Below are 17,792 nucleotides of genomic sequence, written 5' to 3'. Positions count from 1 at the left end.
AAGCAAAGTGCTGTAACAAAAGAAAAAAATTCACGCAAATCGTAATGAGAAATCCTCCCCGAACTCAGCTCAGGATAACCGGCAAGGAGGTTAAATGGACTCCGAGCAACTCTCATGAGTATGCCTTTAAAGAGACTCCGACCAGTACTTCAAAGTACTTAAAGATTCATACCTTTCTATAGTTTGTGCTCTCCTCTTTCATTTGATGCCTGAATCGCCATACTACACCAAATAGTTGAGGCTGACACTGATCTCAGTTTTCGCGGGGAAGGCTGCGAATCACACCATGCCATGCACGGCTCATGGGATTCGCCTGCTTTCTCGCAGAGCAGGAAATGCCACCGCGCGTCTCGCAGCCGCTAGTGGAAACGGGCCCTCAACCTTATTTTAACAATTTACTTTCTTGTTGAGGCATAAAGGATATTTCATTGATAAGATATGATGTTATTAAATAGGAGAAAAATGAATTGAATATGGACCAGTGAGTTGGCCTATTGTATCCAGGTCTCTCTGCACAAAATGTATCGGTTTGCGGTATTTTGACCAATAAACAACCTGTGCCAATTGACTGCATGAAACAATTTCCTGTTGAAAGTTTGTTGTCTTTGGTGCACACTGTCATGGTGTTATCATCATTGCTGCAGACTGTAAATCTGTATGTGACATCATTAATTGGCAAGATGCATAAAATCTTGTTTACTGCATTTGTATTCTCCAGGGATAAACATGTACCTATCATGGTGTCTCAGAAATATTCCCTCTCACTCATATCCCTATAAATTGCCTCAGAAAACAGACCATACCTTATACTTCATACACCCTGACAGAGGAATACAGCTAACCCCCGTCAAGGGACTTTCACCTCATATCTTCTAACAGAACCAGACAACATTGTCAGTAGACTTTTGAAATCTATAGAATCACAGGTACACATTTTGCTCTATATTTTTATTTGTTTGGGCTTGTTCACACTACAAGAGCTTTTTAAGCACTAGTTATTTTGAAAAGCTCTTGCTAATGCAATGCTATGTGTGGTTTTTACAAAATCACATTGCTCCAGTGTGAACATGCACACACATAGGATAACATTAGCTGGAGCTTTTAAAATCACAAAGCACTTAAAAAAAGCTCTTGTACTGTGAACCAGCCCTATACGTTGATAAACACGGTGTATTTTTGTTTAAACAGTAAAAAAAAGCCTTTGTTCATTAGACATTGCAATGCTTTTTAATAAAAGAGAAATTACGTTACAGGTGGACATCTTAATTGAAAAATGATCACCCTTAGTGTGAAGGTGATTAAAGTATTATCTTCCAAACAAGGTATTGTTTCTGTTTAATATAGTTCACATCTGTCAGGTTGATCATTTTCTACCCCGTGCCACTTTTTACAACAACAACAACAACAGATAACATTTGTAAAGCGCTTTTCTCCCATGAGACTCAAAGCGCATAAGCATGGCTCCGACCATCGTTGTACAGAGGAAGAATTTTATAAGTCTGGAAATGCCAGGCTAAGCAGGTGGCTTTTCAGTCTGGATTTGAATAGCTCCAGGGATGGTGCTGTCTTTACTGGGTGTGGCAGGGAGTTCCAAAGAGTAGGGGCAGCATGACAGAAGGCTCTATCTCCAGATTTTTTGAGGTGCACTCTGGGAGTGACCAAGTTTATAGAACTTGCTGATCTGAGGTTGTGAGAGGTGTGGTGCAGCTTCAGCAGGTCCTTCATGTATCCAGGGCCCAGATTGTGCAGGGATTTGAATGTCAGCAGTCCAATCTTGAAGAGTATTCTCCATTCTACTGGTAGCCAGTGCAGTGAGCGAAGGATCGGTGTAATGTGACAGTAGCGAGGCTGGTTTGTTAGCAATCTGGCAGCGGCATTCTGCACTAATTGCAGGCGACGCAGGTCCTTTTTGGGAGGCCAGCATAAAGGGCATTGCAGTAGTCCAGCCGTGATGTGATGAAGGTGTGGACTAGGGTTGAAAGATCCTCTGGGGGAATCAGATGTTTAATATTTGCAATGTTCTTCAGATTAAAGTAGGAAGATTTAACTACAGATGAAGTTTGGTTTCTGAAACTCAATTCCCTATCGATTAGTATGCCAAGGCTGCACACAAGGTTGGAGCTGTTTATGTCTGAATTCCCAATCCTGATTGGTGTTGCTTTAGGATAGAGCTGTTTTGATGGCGAGTGCTGGCTTTGGACAAACAGGACCTCAGTTTTGTCAGCATTCAGTTTCAACCAGTTATCATTCATCCATGCCTGTAGCTCGGCTAAGCAAGAGTTTATTTTTGGGGTAAGGTCTGTTCCACCAGGTTTGAAGGACAGGTATAGCTGTGTGTCATTGGCGTAGCAGTGGTACGTCAGGCCATGACGTAGGATAAGTGTACCGCGTGGCAACATGTAGATTGCAAACAGCAGAGGGGATAGGATTGATCCTTGTGGCACTCCGAATTGTAGAGGTGCAGGTTTGGACATTATAGGACCTAGGGATACTCTCTGTGTTCTGTCAGTCAGGAATGATCTGAACCACTGGAGGACTGATCCACTGATGCCACAGTACTCCTGCAGTCTGTTAAGCAGGATTTCGTGGTCAACTGTATCAAAAGCCGCTGAGAGATCCAACAGGATTAGGATGGAGCATCCCCCTCTGTCCCTTGCCTTGAGCAGATCGTTGCAGACTTGGATGAGGGCTGTTTCACAGCAGTGGTGTTTCTTAAAGCCAGATTGTAGAGGGTCCAGGATGTTGTTTACTGACAGACTGGTTTCACGTTGCAGATAGACAGCCTTTTCAATAACTTTACCTAAGAAGGGGAGGTTGGAGACAGATCTGTAGCTGCTCATAGCATCTGGATCCATGGAAGGTTTCTTAAGAAGGGGCTTGATGATTTCTTCTTTTAGAGAGGTAGGAAACCTCCCTGCTTGCAGAGAGCAATTTACTATTTTGTGAAATGGTGGACCAAGCAGGTCAGGGCATTTCAGCATATGTTTAGTTGGTCCAGGGTCCAGGTCGCAGGTTGACTGGCGGAGGAATACCAGTAACAGTTTGTTTAGCAGCATTAACATAAAACACTCCCCCTCAATTCCTCCAAGCCATAAATGAGGAGTGTACAACACTTCAAGGAGACCGGCACCACTCGATGAGAAGTAGCTCAGAGCTAGCTGAGAAGTAGTAAAAGCTCTTTTTATTGCACACAAATCATGGAATAGCCCGAAACAGCATCTGTCATTGTCTATGCCATGATTTGCGTGCATTAAAAAGAGCTTATTTACTTCTCATCGAGTGGTGCCGGTCTCCTTGAAGAGTTGTATGGCAGAGCGTCTCTGAGGACACTGAGACAAAGACCGTGGCACACCACCTTCTATTTTTGTGGTGCTCCTCCTGAATACTTTTTGTACATATGTGAGGAGTGTGACATTAGTTCAACAAAGGGATTGAAAACCTTGTGAAAATATATGAAAAATGCATAAATAATGGCGGTGATTATAAGGAGAAAAAAAAAATAGGAGATAGCATGGCCCATATGCAAATAATTTTTTCTCCTGACTTTTCTCCTGGATGATATTTTTTACAACTTGTAAATAAAATGCCTTTTACACCGCCAGCGAACAAAAAGTCAAAATAATTTTAACAATACTTTCACCTACATCTTGGTACTTTTTCTATTGCAAAATGGTAAAAGGTTATGGCCCGGGTCACATTTTTTGAGCCAAATGGATCCGGTGAGTGGATTTGTTCTCCGCTTCAACGGATCCGGATGGCACTGTGCGAACTGTCAAATGGAAAGGGAAAACGGATCTGATCAACTATAGATCGGATCAGTTTTCACTCAGTTTGCCATTAAATACATACCAAATGCTCTTTTGAAGCAGGCGGTAGAAGCTTCCTCTTCTTCCGCTGTGACTACACAGCGCGTCATGTAGTCACATCACTCAGAAGAAGACGGAAGCCTCTACCGCCGGCTTCAAAAGAGCATTAGGTATGTATTTTAGGCCCCGTACACACTTGCGTTTCTCTGCCAAATGGACCGGATGACCTGACCGGATCCGGATCGGATCCGGTTCTGATCCGATCCGGATCCGGTCACTTTGCATCAGGTGTACATCAGGATGCGATCCGGATCCGTTTGGCAAAAGAGAGTAGAAATAAATAAAAATTTTGACATCTGGGAGGTCAGCAGAAGGTGCACCTGTGGAATCAGGTCCTCTGCTGTATAGGCCTCACCTCCACCTCCGACATACTGCCAACAGCTCCAGCACGTTAAAAGTCACTGCTGCTCCACTCCAAAATGCTTGCCCATGTGTCCCCATCCAAAATCGCCGCTAGAATACGCATAGGAAGTTGGGTAGAACGTCAGGTGTTTGTAGCCAGTGTGTTCTGTGCTTCCATTTCCCATTTGTTTTCTGTTTGCTGATGGTGAAGTCAGGCTCCGGTCCGGGTGCGTATGTAGCGCATGTTGGAAAAGTGTCCGGAGTCCGGATTCGGTCCGGCTCCGTACTGTACGGAACGGACGCGTGTGAACGTCCGCATTGCTTTTGCATTGCTATGCGGAATGTACGTTACGTTTGTACAGTATACGGTCCGGATCCGATCAGGCGGATCCGGACAGGGAACGCTAATGTGAACCGGGCCTAACCCTCCCTCACCCACCCGCCCGGTTGCTGCACCCTCCCTCACCTGCCCGCAGCTCAGGTTCGCATCCCCACATCCCCCCATCCACCGTGTAATGGTTTGTTTATTCACTAGTGTGAAGAAACGTTCTGTTCCCCATTGCCCCAATGCTGCTGCATTTTTTGTCCAGTTACGTTCCGCTGGTCAGAACGGTCCAGAAAAGGCTAGCCAGCAAGATTTGTATAAATCTTTTTTCAGGTAGTGTCTTTATAAAGTATTAAGGCCATGATGAGAATCCCCCTTGAAGAGATGGTCTAGCCTAAAACATGTCAGTTCTGACAGATTTCTACTACCTACTGTAAGTGACAGCAACATAGGACAAAAAACATGTATGGCTCATTTTACTCTGGATGAAATCTACTTCTTTTTTGTGTTTACAGGCATTTTAAATTGTATTATTTTGGGATAGTGGTCCTTTAATTGATTAAATTAAAATGGCTGTTACTTTTCGGATGACCCCAACATTGTCATAAGACCTTAAAGGTAAAATACCTGTTCCACAGATGTTTAGGTAATGTGTAGCATGTATTTGCCTTGAGATGGCAGGGTAGGAAGGCCCGGGAGATGGCAGAGCAGTTCTGCAGGTAATGTTTCTAGAAATCCCAGCCAGATGATTGACTATAACTTGACTGCGCACCTTTTCATTGCACTCAAGCCACTTCAAGAGGTGGAGAGGTGAGTTATTTCAAATGAGATTACCCTGGGATAGGTTTTAAGACAGACAGATCTCCTCTTTTGCTGTATTAGCTTATAGGGATAAGGTGAGATTTTCTTCAAGGACATCTTCATATAGTTTTTTTTTTTTTTAATGTAACACTTTTACGTGAGCAAGATATATCTCCCATGATGCATCATTATTGAATATTATCCATTTCCGTACCAGCAGTCCCTGCGACAAATCGCCGCAAAACTCAGCCGCTTCCGCCGGTCACGCCGTTCTGTCCCTTAACCACACGTCCCTGCCGTTACTGCCGATCTCGTTGCTTTGACCCCACCACAATTTGCTCGCCCTGCCATCTCTATGTTTGCAGAGCACTGTGAGCCGGTCAGGAGCCGCTTTCATTGGCTCCTGGCCCTGTCATCAATCATAAGCCTGACTGGCTCACAGTGCTCTGCTGTTTTAGATATGGCAGGACGAGGGAATTGCAGCAGGGACAAAGTGGTGAGATCAGCGGTAACAGCAGGGACGCGCGGTTAATGGGACGTTGAATTTCCATCAGTCAGGGCCGCAGCACCACCTGCTGGACGTAGATTCAACCTACGTTGGTCCGGATCCAGTTCAACTCATCATGGAAGATCTAATGTGCCCATATAAATATGAATAATTGCAAATACCTTATGTTATAAAAAGGCCATTTCATATTTAGCACATCTATATGGGGTTGGGGGGTTTGGGGGGGAGGGACCACTTGACCACTTCACCACTGGACCACCAAGGTGAGAAGAAGCTAAAAACTACTTAAGCTGCACAATTCTCAGTGCTGGCCAAACCCTCAAAATAAAACAGTCCTTTAGTTGGTCAACATAAGACCTAACAATGTATGTAATCCTACTAATCCTACTAATATAATAAATGGGAAAGATGTTTGGATGTTTGGATGTTTGGATGTTTGTTACTCGATCACGCAAAAACGGCTGAACGGATTTGAATGAAATTTGGCACACACATAGTACATTACCTGGAATAAAGTATAGGATACTTTTTATTCCCATAACCAAAAAGAGACAAATACAAATTTCACTGGAAAATGTAAATTGCAGCTTCTAAGGGTAGAATGGTTAATTTGCATATATTCAGCAGTGATGCACTGGGAGACATCTCAAGCTCACTCCAACCTGAATTATCGCAAATTCTTTCTGTTTTAAGAAAGCAAACTTTTGTTTTTCTTAACATCTTAGTAAGGACCATTGTAAGGACCATTTTAGGACCATTGTAGTCCCTTACACACTCCAATGAGTTCTGGGTCACCATGACCTTGCTGGTTAGTCTGTACCTCTCGGTGTTACAAGCCCTACTGCATAGAGCCAAATTAATCCATGCCATGCACTGATGAGGAGCAAACAATCCAAAACAGTCTGTATGCATGTTGGATTATTATGGCTCTGTACAAATTAACAAGCTGACACATCATTGCATTCCAGCGGTTCAGGAGGTGTGTTTAGCTTCTAAGGGTAAAAATGGTAATTTGCATATGTTCGGCAGTGATGCACTGGGAGACATCTCAAGCTCACTCTAACCTGAATTATTGCAAATTCTTTCTGTTTTAAGAAAGCAAACTTTTGTTTTTCTTACACTGTTAATAGTAGGGTTCTCAAACTTTGCACAGTTGGTCGTTGGGTGACTAGGATTATTATTCAGAAAAGTGGTTGGAGCCTATTCATATTGATTTTCAAGGGAATATTTACATTTCTGCCATTCTTGCACTGTTAATGGCACAAGCCTCAAACCTGGTATAGTTTATCATTGGATGACTGGGGTTCAATTTTTAGAAAGGGGGTGGAGCCACAAACAGCCAATCAGATTTGTTTCATTCCAATGCAAATTATTGTTGCCAAACACCGCAACGCTCACAAACTTGGTAATTGAGTAATTGATTAATTGTGTGTTAGGGTTAGGAAAGTGGGCACAGCCAACACCAGCCAAATACATAAGCGGGCAACGCACGGTCATAAGTGGGCGGAGACAAATACAAATTTTACTGGGGAAATGTAAACAGCAGCCATTCTTACACTGTTAATGGTAGGGTTCTCAAACTTTGCACAGTTGGTTACTGGGTGACTGGGGTTAATATTCAGAAAAGTGGGTGGAGCCTACAAAAAACAATCCAAAATTACCTATTGATTTTTCAGGGGAATATTTCATTGCTGCCATTCTTGCACTGTTAATGGCACAAGCCTCAAACCTGGTACAGTTGATCATTGCGTGACTGGGGTTTAAATTTATATAAGGGGGTGGAGCCCCAAACAGCCAATCTGATTTGTTTCATTTTAATGCAGGTTATTCATGCCAAAGACCGCAAAGCTCACAAACTTGATCATTGAGTAATTGAGTAATTGTGTGTTAGGGTTAGGAAAAGTGGGCACAGCCAACACCAGCCAAATACATAATCGGGCAATGCTGGGTCATCAGTAGGCGGAGACAAATACAAATTTCACTGAGAAAATGTAAACTGCAGCAATTCTTACACTATTAGTGGTAGGGTTCTCAAACTTTGCACAGTTGGTCACCGGGTGACTGAGATTAATATTCAGAAAGTGGGTGGAGCCTGCAAAAGCCAAACAAAATCCACCTATTAATCTTTAAGGGGAATATTTAATTGATGCCATTCTTGCACTGTTAATCACCTGTACCTGGTACAGTTGGCCATTGGGTGATTGGGGTTCAAATTCAGAAAAGGGGTGGAGCCACAGACAATCAGATTTATTTTATTTCAATGCAAATTATTGCTGCCAAAGACCGCAAAGCTCACAAACTTGGTCATTAAGTAATTTTGTGTTAGGGTTAGAAAAAGTGGGCGGAGCCAGCACCAGCCAAATACATACCTGGGCAATGCCGAGTCTTCAGTGGGCGGAGACAAACACAAATTTCACTGGGAAAATGTAAACTGCAGCCATTCTTACACTATTAAATGTAGGGTTCTAAAACTTTGCACAGTTGGTCACTGGGTGACTGGGATTAATATTCAGAAAAGTGGGTGGAGCCTACAAAAAACAATCACAATTCACCTATTGATTTTCAAGGCAAATATTTAATTGCTGCCATTTTTGCACTGTTAATGGCACAAGCCTCTAACCTGGTACAGTTGATCATTGGGTGACTGGGGTTAAATATTTAGAAAAGGGGTGGGGCCACAAACAGCGAATCAGATGTGTTTCATTTCAATGAAAATTGTTCATGCTAAAGACCACACATCTCACAAACTTGGTTATTGACTATTGGCAATTGTGTGTTATTATTATTATTATTATTATTATTATTATTATTATTATTAATTAGATTTATATAGCGCCAACATATTACGCAGCGCTGTACAATAAATAGGATTACAGACAATGATAACTGGGGTGACAGAACAATACAGGTAACAGACAATAGATACAACAATACAGGTAATAGCAATAAGATACACCACACAATGCAGATAGTAGTACATACCAGATCATAAACTGGAGTGGTAGTGGTAAAAATTACCAGTTCCAAATTCTGGGTAAAGTGCACACAATCAAGTAAGATACACAAGGGGAGAGGGCCCTACCAAAGGCTTACAATCTAGAGGGAGGGGTTGGTGACACAAAAGGAGGGGGTGCAGCAAGAAGTTATTGACAGAAAGGATTAGGGCAGTGTTGAGTTGATGTAGGCCTCTTTGAAGAAGTGAGTTTTTAGTGCTTTTTTGAAGGTGTTGAAGGTGGGAGAGAGCCTGACAGGCAGTGGGAGAGAGTTCCACAGGATGGGGGCAGCTCTAGTGAAGTCCTGCAGTCGTGCATGGGAGTGCGAGATGCGTGTGGTGGTTAAGAGGAGGTCGTTGGAGGAGCGAAGTGGACGGCCAGGTGTATATCTGCTGACCAGGTCAGAGATGTAAGTTGGGCAGGACTTGTGTATGGATTTGTATGCCAAACATAGGATCTTGAAGCTGATTCTGAAGTGAATTGGAAGCCAATGAAGGGATTTGCGTAGGAGAGTCGTGGAGACAGAGCGGTGGGAGGAGTAGATGAGTCTGGCTGCTGCATTCATGATGGATTTTAGGGGGGCGATGCGGTTTTGAGGAAGGCCTGACAAGAGGGAGTTGCAGTAGTCCAGGCGGGAGATGATGAGGGCGTGGACAAGGAGTTTGGCAGTGTCTGGGGTCAGGAAAGGCCGGATCTTGGAGATGTTGCGCAAGTGGAAATAGCAGGCTCTAGCTACGGTTTGGATGTGGGAGGTGAAGGAGAGGGCTGAGTCCAGGGTGACACCCAGGCAGCGGGCTTGTGTGGTAGGACGAATAATTGTGCCATTGACAGTGATGTAGAGGTCAGTGGGGGGTGAGGCAGCACGTGGCGGGAAGATTAGGAGTTCAGTCTTATCCAGGTTTAATTTTAGGAACCTGGCAGACATCCAAGATGAAATAGCCGAGAGGCCAGAGGATACCTTCTCCATGGTGGTGGTGGAGAGGTCAGTGGTATGGAGGTAAATCTGGGTGTCATCTGCATATAGGTGATAGTTGAAACCCAGAGAGGAGAGGAGTTTTCCGATGGAGGCGGTGTAAATGGAGAACAGCAGGGGACCAAGAACAGAGCCTTGGGGGACCCCAACTGAAAGTGGGAGGGAGGTTGAGGAGGAACCATTAAAGGAGGTCTTAAAGGAGCGATTTGAGAGGTAGGATGAAAACCATGCTAGGGCAAGGTCTTGGATACCCACAGATTGCAGGGACTGGAGAAGCAGGGAGTGATCGACAGTGTCGAATGCTGATGAGAGGTCTAGGAGGAGAAGGATAGTGTATTTTCCTTCGGCCTTGGCAAGTGTGAGGTCATTAACGACCTTGGTTAGGGCAGTCTCGGTGGAGTGGCCTGGCTGAAATCCTGATTGTAGGGAGTCAAACAGGGAGTTGGAGTCAAGGTAATGGGTCATGCGTTGGTGGACTAGACGCTCTAGAAGTTTTAGATGCAAAAGGGAGTAAGGAGATAGGGCGGTAGCTGGATGGAAGTGAGGGGTCTAGTGAGGGTTTTTTAAGTAGGGGAAGTACAGTGGCCTGTTTGAAGTCAGAGGGGAAGGTACTCGTGGAGAGGGAGAGGTTAAACAGAGTGGTGAGGACAGGAGCCAGAACAGGGAAGTGAGGATGGAGGCATTTGGATGGCACAGGGTCTAGGGGGCTGGAGGTGGTAGGAGAAGTGGCTAGGAGACGGCTAACTTCGTCCTCTGTGATAGGCGTAAAGGCAGTGAGTGGTGGGTGGGGTGGGGTATAGGTATTGGTGGGAGAGGAAGAAGTGGTGGAGTGGAGGCATGAGATTTCCCGTCGGATGCTGGCTATTTTGTCAGTAAAGTGGGTGGACAGATCAGTGGCTGAGAGGGCAGAGGTGGGGGGAGGAGTGGTGGGGTTAAGGAGGGAGTTGAAGGTGGCGAAGAGGCGCCGAGGGATCCGATCAAGGCAGCAAAGTATTTTTGTTTAGCATCAGTTAATGTGGAATAGAACAGCTGCAGGTTGGCCTTGTACGCCAAGAAGTAGGAGTTGAGGCGGGATTTCCTCCATTTGCGCTCATAGGTGCGTGTCTGTTTTTGGAGTTTCCGAGTGTGTGCATTGTGCCAGGGCTGGGGGTTGATGGGACGGCTGGGGCAGAATGTGGGGGGTGCAGCAATGTCTAGGGCTGCTGAAAGGGCCTGGTTGTATTTGGCCATGGTTTGGCTTGGGCAGATAACGTTTGGGAGGGTGGATGTGATGGAGTGGAGGGGGTAGGCTAGTGCAGTTGGGTCTAGGTTACGCAAATCTCTCTGCCAACGACCTGAGGGTGGTGGAGGGTGGGGGGAGCATGATGGGGAGATGGAGAAAGCGAGAAGGTGATGGTCGGAGAGGGGGAAGGGTGTGATGTCCAGGTTGGGGAGGGTGGCGGATTTTGAGAGAATCAGGTCGAGAGTTAGAAAAAGTGGCCACAGCCAATAGCAGCCAAATACCGTACATACCCGGGAAACATTAGGACATCAGTGGGTGGAGAGAAATACAAATTTAACTGCCAGAATGTAAACTGCAGCCATTCTTACACTGTCTGTCAATGATGGCAGGGTTCTTAAACTTTGCACAGTTGGTCACTGGGCGACTGGGATTAATATTCAGAAAAGTGGGTGAAGCCTACAAAAGCTAATCAAAATTCACCTATTGATTTTCAAAGGAGTGGAGCCACAGCCAATTAGATTTATTTCATTTCAATGCTAATTTTTGATGCCAAAGACCGCAAAGCTCGCAAACTAGGTCATCATTGAGTAATTGTGTGTTAGGATTAGAAAAAGTGGACAGAGGTAACGTCACTAGCCAATTACATACCCGGGCAACGCCGGGCGACCAGCTAGTACATTTATATACAACAAAAAGCTAAAATAAGGGATATTATTTAGCTGGTAAAAGAAATATATATCAGTCTATTCTATACCTCTGTCAACTAATTTAATTAATTCTGACAAATGGAACAATTTCTCAGGTGCCCACAAAGAAATTATATAAATATTGCACCTGTACAAGAACATGAATATTGCATATGTACATGAACAATAAAATGAGCAGAGACTGGTCTTTCAAATATAAAGCTCATACACGGTGTGTGATCCGGGGAAAATGACACAAATACTGAGAAACTGTATTCCATGCTGAATTAGTCAAGAGCTGTACCCAGTTACCTTTATTGCTCTGGTTATAAAACCCTCCCTTACCATTTGGAGTCTCTCAAACGGCTTTTGTCAAAGTGCCTTCCAATTTAACATCTCAAGCAAGTGGAGTTAGAGACACTAAGTCTTAGGAAGGGTTAAAACAAGATTCTAAATTCCAATAAACTGGAAGGATCCTCAACATCCATAGTAACCCCAAAAGACTGGACCAGACATACAAGTAAGTGAATTCTGTTTATCTGGTTTACTTACAGTGGGTTATATTGTGTATTGATCGGTTCATTCTCTAAGTTTTGTCTAATCTTTTTGTTTCAAAAGTTTTATAGAAAGCATCAACATCACATTTAGAATACAGAAAACACCTCGCAAAAGGGGAAAGCACCACAACAGAAAAAAAATAGCGTAATGTAAGTTAAAGAGTAACTGTAGATAAAATAAATAAATAAAAACAAAACAAAAAATAAAGAATAACATTATTTTTTTTTTTACAATATTATTTTTTAAATGATTTAGTCAGACTTTTCCCATCATAAAATCTTTCCTTTCTCTAATTCACATTCTGAAGTTTATGTTATGATGAGGTCTCTGCAGAATTTTTGTCTATTGAGTTATAAAGCCAGTAGGAAAGCTCTCTGGTCTCTCAGAATGCTCTGGGCTGAGAATTCTGCTTAATAAATAGCTTCAGTGGGAGGGTGGGGCCTCATACCAATATACAGCAATATTTAGCTACAGGAAGTGTTTCTGATGCTGTAGGCCACAGCATCAGAAACACTTCCTGTAGCTAAATATTGCTGTATATTGGTATGAGGCCCCACCCTCCCACTGAGGTTATTTATTATGCACTGCTATTATGCACTGGCTGTATTGTTTGGAGAGGCGCCCAAGGAAAATATGATGTATGAGCTTATATTCTATGGTGTGCGTGGGTGCCTATTTTGCGTGGGCACCTATTAGAGTCTCTAATAGGCACCCACGCACCGCACGACTACAGTATATTAAAGGTTTACTGTCTGTATTGGCCTGAGGAATCGGGCTGTGACCCGTGAAACGCGTTGTCTACAGTAAAACCATGTTTACAATAAAGACTTTCCTTTTCATTGCGGTGAGTCTTCATTGGTGGTAAGATACCTCCTTATTACGTACACCATAGAATATAAGCTCATACATCATATTTTCCTTGGGCGCCTCCCCAAACAATAGAGCCAGTGTTACCCCAAGCCTCAAAGAGGTGTTAACCCTTCCCACTTGTGGACATGTTCAACCAGTGGAGAGGACCATAGGATGAGAGCGACCGCCCAGATCCAGCGGGTCCGGGATACTAAGCGGGAACGGTACTTTTCCGCAGGCCTATATAGTGGTTGCAGGACTGCAACCTACCTTTGTGAGTATTCACCATCTAGACATTCTGCATATCACTTATATCTAACGATACTGCACCATCGGGCTCCCACTCTACCCCTTTCTCACAGGAATTGGGACATCTGCTCCATTTGTGAAGCGATTGCCTGACACCAGCACTACTACAATTGCTATTATGCAGACTGTGGTCCTTAATACAAAGGCCATCTATGGCAACTGGAGGAAGGCACTACCAAACATAGCAACTCGAGGAAGAAATTACAAAACAAGGCAATTACAGAAAGGAACTACCAAACATGGAAACTGGAGAAAGGCACTACCAAACATAGCAACTCGAGGAAGACATTACAAAACAAGGCAATTACAGAAAGGCACTACCAAACTTGGAAACTGAAGAAAGGCACTACCAAACATAGCAACATAGCATGGTGTTTTTACTGCCATTGACTTTAATAATGTTTAGATTTAGGACATGTTGAACACCAACAAACTATGCCCAAAAAACATCTGAACACATGTCTATATGAAATTTGAAAAGGAGAGCAAAATCAGCTGCTACACCTAAACGTAGGCCTGAGAAGCAGGATTCAGTAATATTATCAACATTAATTGTGAGGTCAGGGCTGCCCGGTCAGGTAATTGCTTCAGAGGATTCAATGTGAAAGGGGATACATTCTGGCCTGGTTCTATGCTGTCCCATTATTGAACTAAAGTGTACAGGCTACTGAAGGTTCACTTCAATAACACTTTCCAGAGAGATCCTTGGTCGGCCCCATTGCATTTTAAAGTGTACTTGCTTACAAAAACAAAACACGCATTTCATTTTGGTGGTGGCAAATGTATGCAGACCATTGCCAGGTCATGGAAGAAGCAGCAGGTCCCCTTCAAGGAAGTAAAGGGTAGGGTAAGCACTTTTATGATCCAAGAGATGCTGGCAGGTGTTCTAGAAGAGAAGCAAAGCAAGGTGGATAAGTTCTGGAGTCATATGAAGAGGTATCAAAGGTGGGGTCAGATCAGTGGACCTCTTTAGTTGGGGTGTAGGGCTTCTCTCTTCTACTGTTCTTCTTCTTTCTCTCTTTTGCATTTATTATAATGGGAGGAACCAGGCCACTCTGGGCCTAGGAGTCTTTCTCAGGCAACTGACGGCTGAGGACAGACTCCCCAGCATTTGAATGGTCAACCCAGACCTCAATCGATAATGCAATGTAGACTTAGTATTAGGGTATATAGTTTTTTCGGGCTTTGGCTGGAATTGTTTAAGAATACTGTAGATGCAATGTTTATTTTCTTTGTTACTTTTTCAAAAGTTATTTACAATGTCAGTGATCTTGTATTCCTGACAGTAAGGGTAGAACACATTCTGCAAATATTGTGACACACAATACCCAGGTAATGCATAAGTTACCAGGGGTACCACTTGCTATGCAAGCTATGTGTGTGTGGTACCCTGGTACAGCATACATTGCCCAGGTAAGGCAGGTCACATTTTTTTGCATTGTGCGCACTACCTTACTATTGAGATTACCAGTAAAATCATTCACTTCTTGCACATGGCAACTTTTCAGATTTAAGCAATATATTGCCATTGTGTAACACAACAAAATTACTTTTCATGATGGCCCCACGGTGCATATAGGGAACATACAGGTTGATTCATCAGTGCACATTGATGTACATACCGCAACCACGATACTTGACCAACGCAGCCGCCACCAGGTTAATTGACGGAGTTGCGGCTGCGCACCACGGTCACGATGCTGCACTAGCGTGTGCACATTGCAAGGAGTGTGTACACCTTAAGAGTGCACACTGCACTGCCGGCAGTGTGCGCAGTGTGCACGTGTAGCATAGATTGTTGAATACACTTCAATGTCATATTTCTTTGAAATATACTACATGTTAAGCACATATTTTCTTTAGTTTCCTATTTTCACTTAATGGAGGTTTGTAGTAACCATTTGCCGAATATGTTTTCAAATCTGTATTTTTAGATTAAAGAGGAACTCCAGCCTAAACAAACATACTGTCATTAAGTTACATTAGTTATGTTAATTAAAATAGATAGGTAATATAATCTCTTACCCACCCTGTTTTAAAAGAACAGGCAAATGTTTGATTTCATGATGGCAGCCATCTTTTTGGTTGAAAGGAGGTGACAAGGAGCATGAGACACAGTTCCAACTGTCCTGTGTCCTGAGCACCTCTCCCAGTTGCTAGGCAATGTGAATAACAACACAGGAAATCCCATCATGCTCTGCACAGCATCAGGGAAAAAAGCCCGGGCTTTTTTCTTTGATGGGTGGAGCTTAGCTAAAAATGCAGCTACAAATAATGCTTTGATAAGAAAAACAAAGTTCTGATGCTGTGAAACTGTTAAAGAAACACCAAGCCTTTTCAGTTCTGCTGAGTAGATTTTTAGTCCGGAGGTTCACTTTAAAGGTTTCTGTATGTTAAAAGAAAATAGACCCCACTAATAAAGCTTTGAGCCTTTACTCTGAATCATAAATCTTGTATACGTAAGTTATGACCTCCATTTGTGGCCGACAGGACCGAAGAGGATTTGTAGAGCTCTTGGACGTTGTTCCATGTACTAATTATGTGTGACACCAATCTCACTCAAGTCACACAGATTCATTTACTTGGTTTTGAAGGTGTTTACAAACTTAAACCTCTCTTTTTTATTGTGGTTCTTTTAACTTATGTCATGATACTCAGTGGTAACATTCTAATTATTGCTTTGGTGACCACTACTGATCATCTTAAAATCCCAATGTTTATTTTTCTCAAACATTTGGCTGCAGCAGATATATTCATGTCCACCAGTGTCCTGCCTATGATGTTACACATTTTATTAATTAATGATGGAAGTTTGACATTAATTGGGTGTATAGTCCAGTTGACATGTTTTGGAATTTTTGGGTGTGTGCAATGTTTTCTAATTGCTGTGATGTCCTTTGATCGATATCTTGCTATCTGTATACCATTACGTTATGCTTCACTTATGAATCCTCATGTCTGCCTACAATTGGTTATTGTCTTGTGGATCTTGGGCACTGTTTTAATATCAAGTGAAATAATTGTGGTATGTCAGCTTAACTTCTGCAGTCTTAACTGTATTGACCATTTCTTTTGTGACTTTGGACCACTGGTGGAACTGTCCAACTCCGACAAATACTATTTCATGATCCAAGATTTGGTGACCTCATTATTTATTATACCTCTACCATTTGTCTTCATAGTTATAACCTACATTTTCATATCTTTTGCCATCATGAAACTAACTACCGCTAATGGCCGAAGAAAGGCCTTCTCCACTTGTAGCTCCCACTTGGCCACTGTCTGCACTTCATATGGAACCTTAATCACTGTTTACATGGTACCAACAGATTACAGCACAGCCAACATAAATAAATACCGTTCTCTACTGTACATTGTGGTGTCACCTATAATGAATCCCGTTATCTACAGTCTGAGGAACCAGGAGATCAAGAAGGTTTTGCTTAAACTGTTGAACGATATCAGATCAGCCAATTAACATGCTGGAAAACTATTAATCAATGTTTTGTAAGAAATGTCATTAATCAGAAGGTGTTATTGATTTTTTTTTCTTTTTGTAAATATCTATTGCAATATCAGTAATGGAGAACTTGATTAATATTTTTCACCTGAAGCTTATAGACTTATCTTTGCATTTTTTTTATATTTGGCTACCTATCTATGCATTAATGTTATAATATACAGTACATGTACTACACACTACGACAAGCCTTTTTTGTAGAATCTACTAGTATTTATTATCAAAATGGTCTAGACCATCTTTTTGTGGCCAGACAATTAATATTATCATATTGGGGTTCCGACATAGTCAGATTTGGAATCACTAATTAATTTGATTCTAGAGATGAAGTACTTTACCAAAGCAAGACGAAGCCCAGGTCACTGTAGTGGGTAGACTGAAAGATTTACACTGAAGATAATATGTTTACACCTTGTCTAACCCAAATTTGAATCAGGTACTGCCACCTTAGTACTGAAGATATTTCACCCCATAAAGACTGCATGAGTTTTGGAGGATCTGTGCTGGGTGGGCTCTTCAGCCCCCAGCACAAATCAGCAGGCAGGCAGGGCAATCAGACTTCCCCCTTTTTTTCCCCACTAGCGGGATGTCCTGCTGGGGGGGTCTGATCGCCGCCGGTCACGTGTGCCTAGCGGGGGGGGGCTCCTAAAAGCCCCCCTCCACAGCGCTATTCCTCCCCCCCTCTCCTTCCCTCCCTCCCCTCCTCACTGTGGGCGGCACAGGATGGCGATCCATCCTGTACCGCCTCTGATAGGCTTCAGCCTAGCAGACGGTGGCAATTCCCGGCCAATCAGAGGCCGGGGATCGCCGATCTCCTTTACGGCGCTGCTGTGACAGCAG

At 43.2% G+C, this 17,792-nt stretch overlaps 1 protein-coding gene and 1 long non-coding RNA gene across 2 annotated transcripts in view; both read left to right on the top strand.

Moving 5' to 3' along the window:
* LOC137560888 (uncharacterized) overlaps positions 1-17,792 on the top strand; it is a 133,872-nt gene that overhangs the window by 60,998 nt on the left and 55,082 nt on the right. The window lies entirely within an intron of this gene.
* LOC137560734 (olfactory receptor 5P81-like) lies at positions 15,972-16,910 on the top strand. The gene has a single exon (XM_068271885.1). The coding sequence runs from the start codon at positions 15,972-15,974 to the stop codon at positions 16,908-16,910; it is 939 nt and encodes a 312-aa protein (XP_068127986.1).

Source organism: Hyperolius riggenbachi, chromosome 3 (assembly GCF_040937935.1).
Source record: "Hyperolius riggenbachi isolate aHypRig1 chromosome 3, aHypRig1.pri, whole genome shotgun sequence".
Taxonomy (NCBI): domain Eukaryota; kingdom Metazoa; phylum Chordata; class Amphibia; order Anura; family Hyperoliidae; genus Hyperolius; species Hyperolius riggenbachi.
Note: the sequence above shows the minus strand (reverse complement) of the source record. Positions and strands in the feature narration are given on the sequence as shown.

Coding starts and splice junctions, on each gene's coding strand:
- LOC137560734 (XM_068271885.1), top strand. CDS start 15,972: ATGTGTGACACCAATCTCACTCAAGTCACACAGATTCATTTACTTGGT.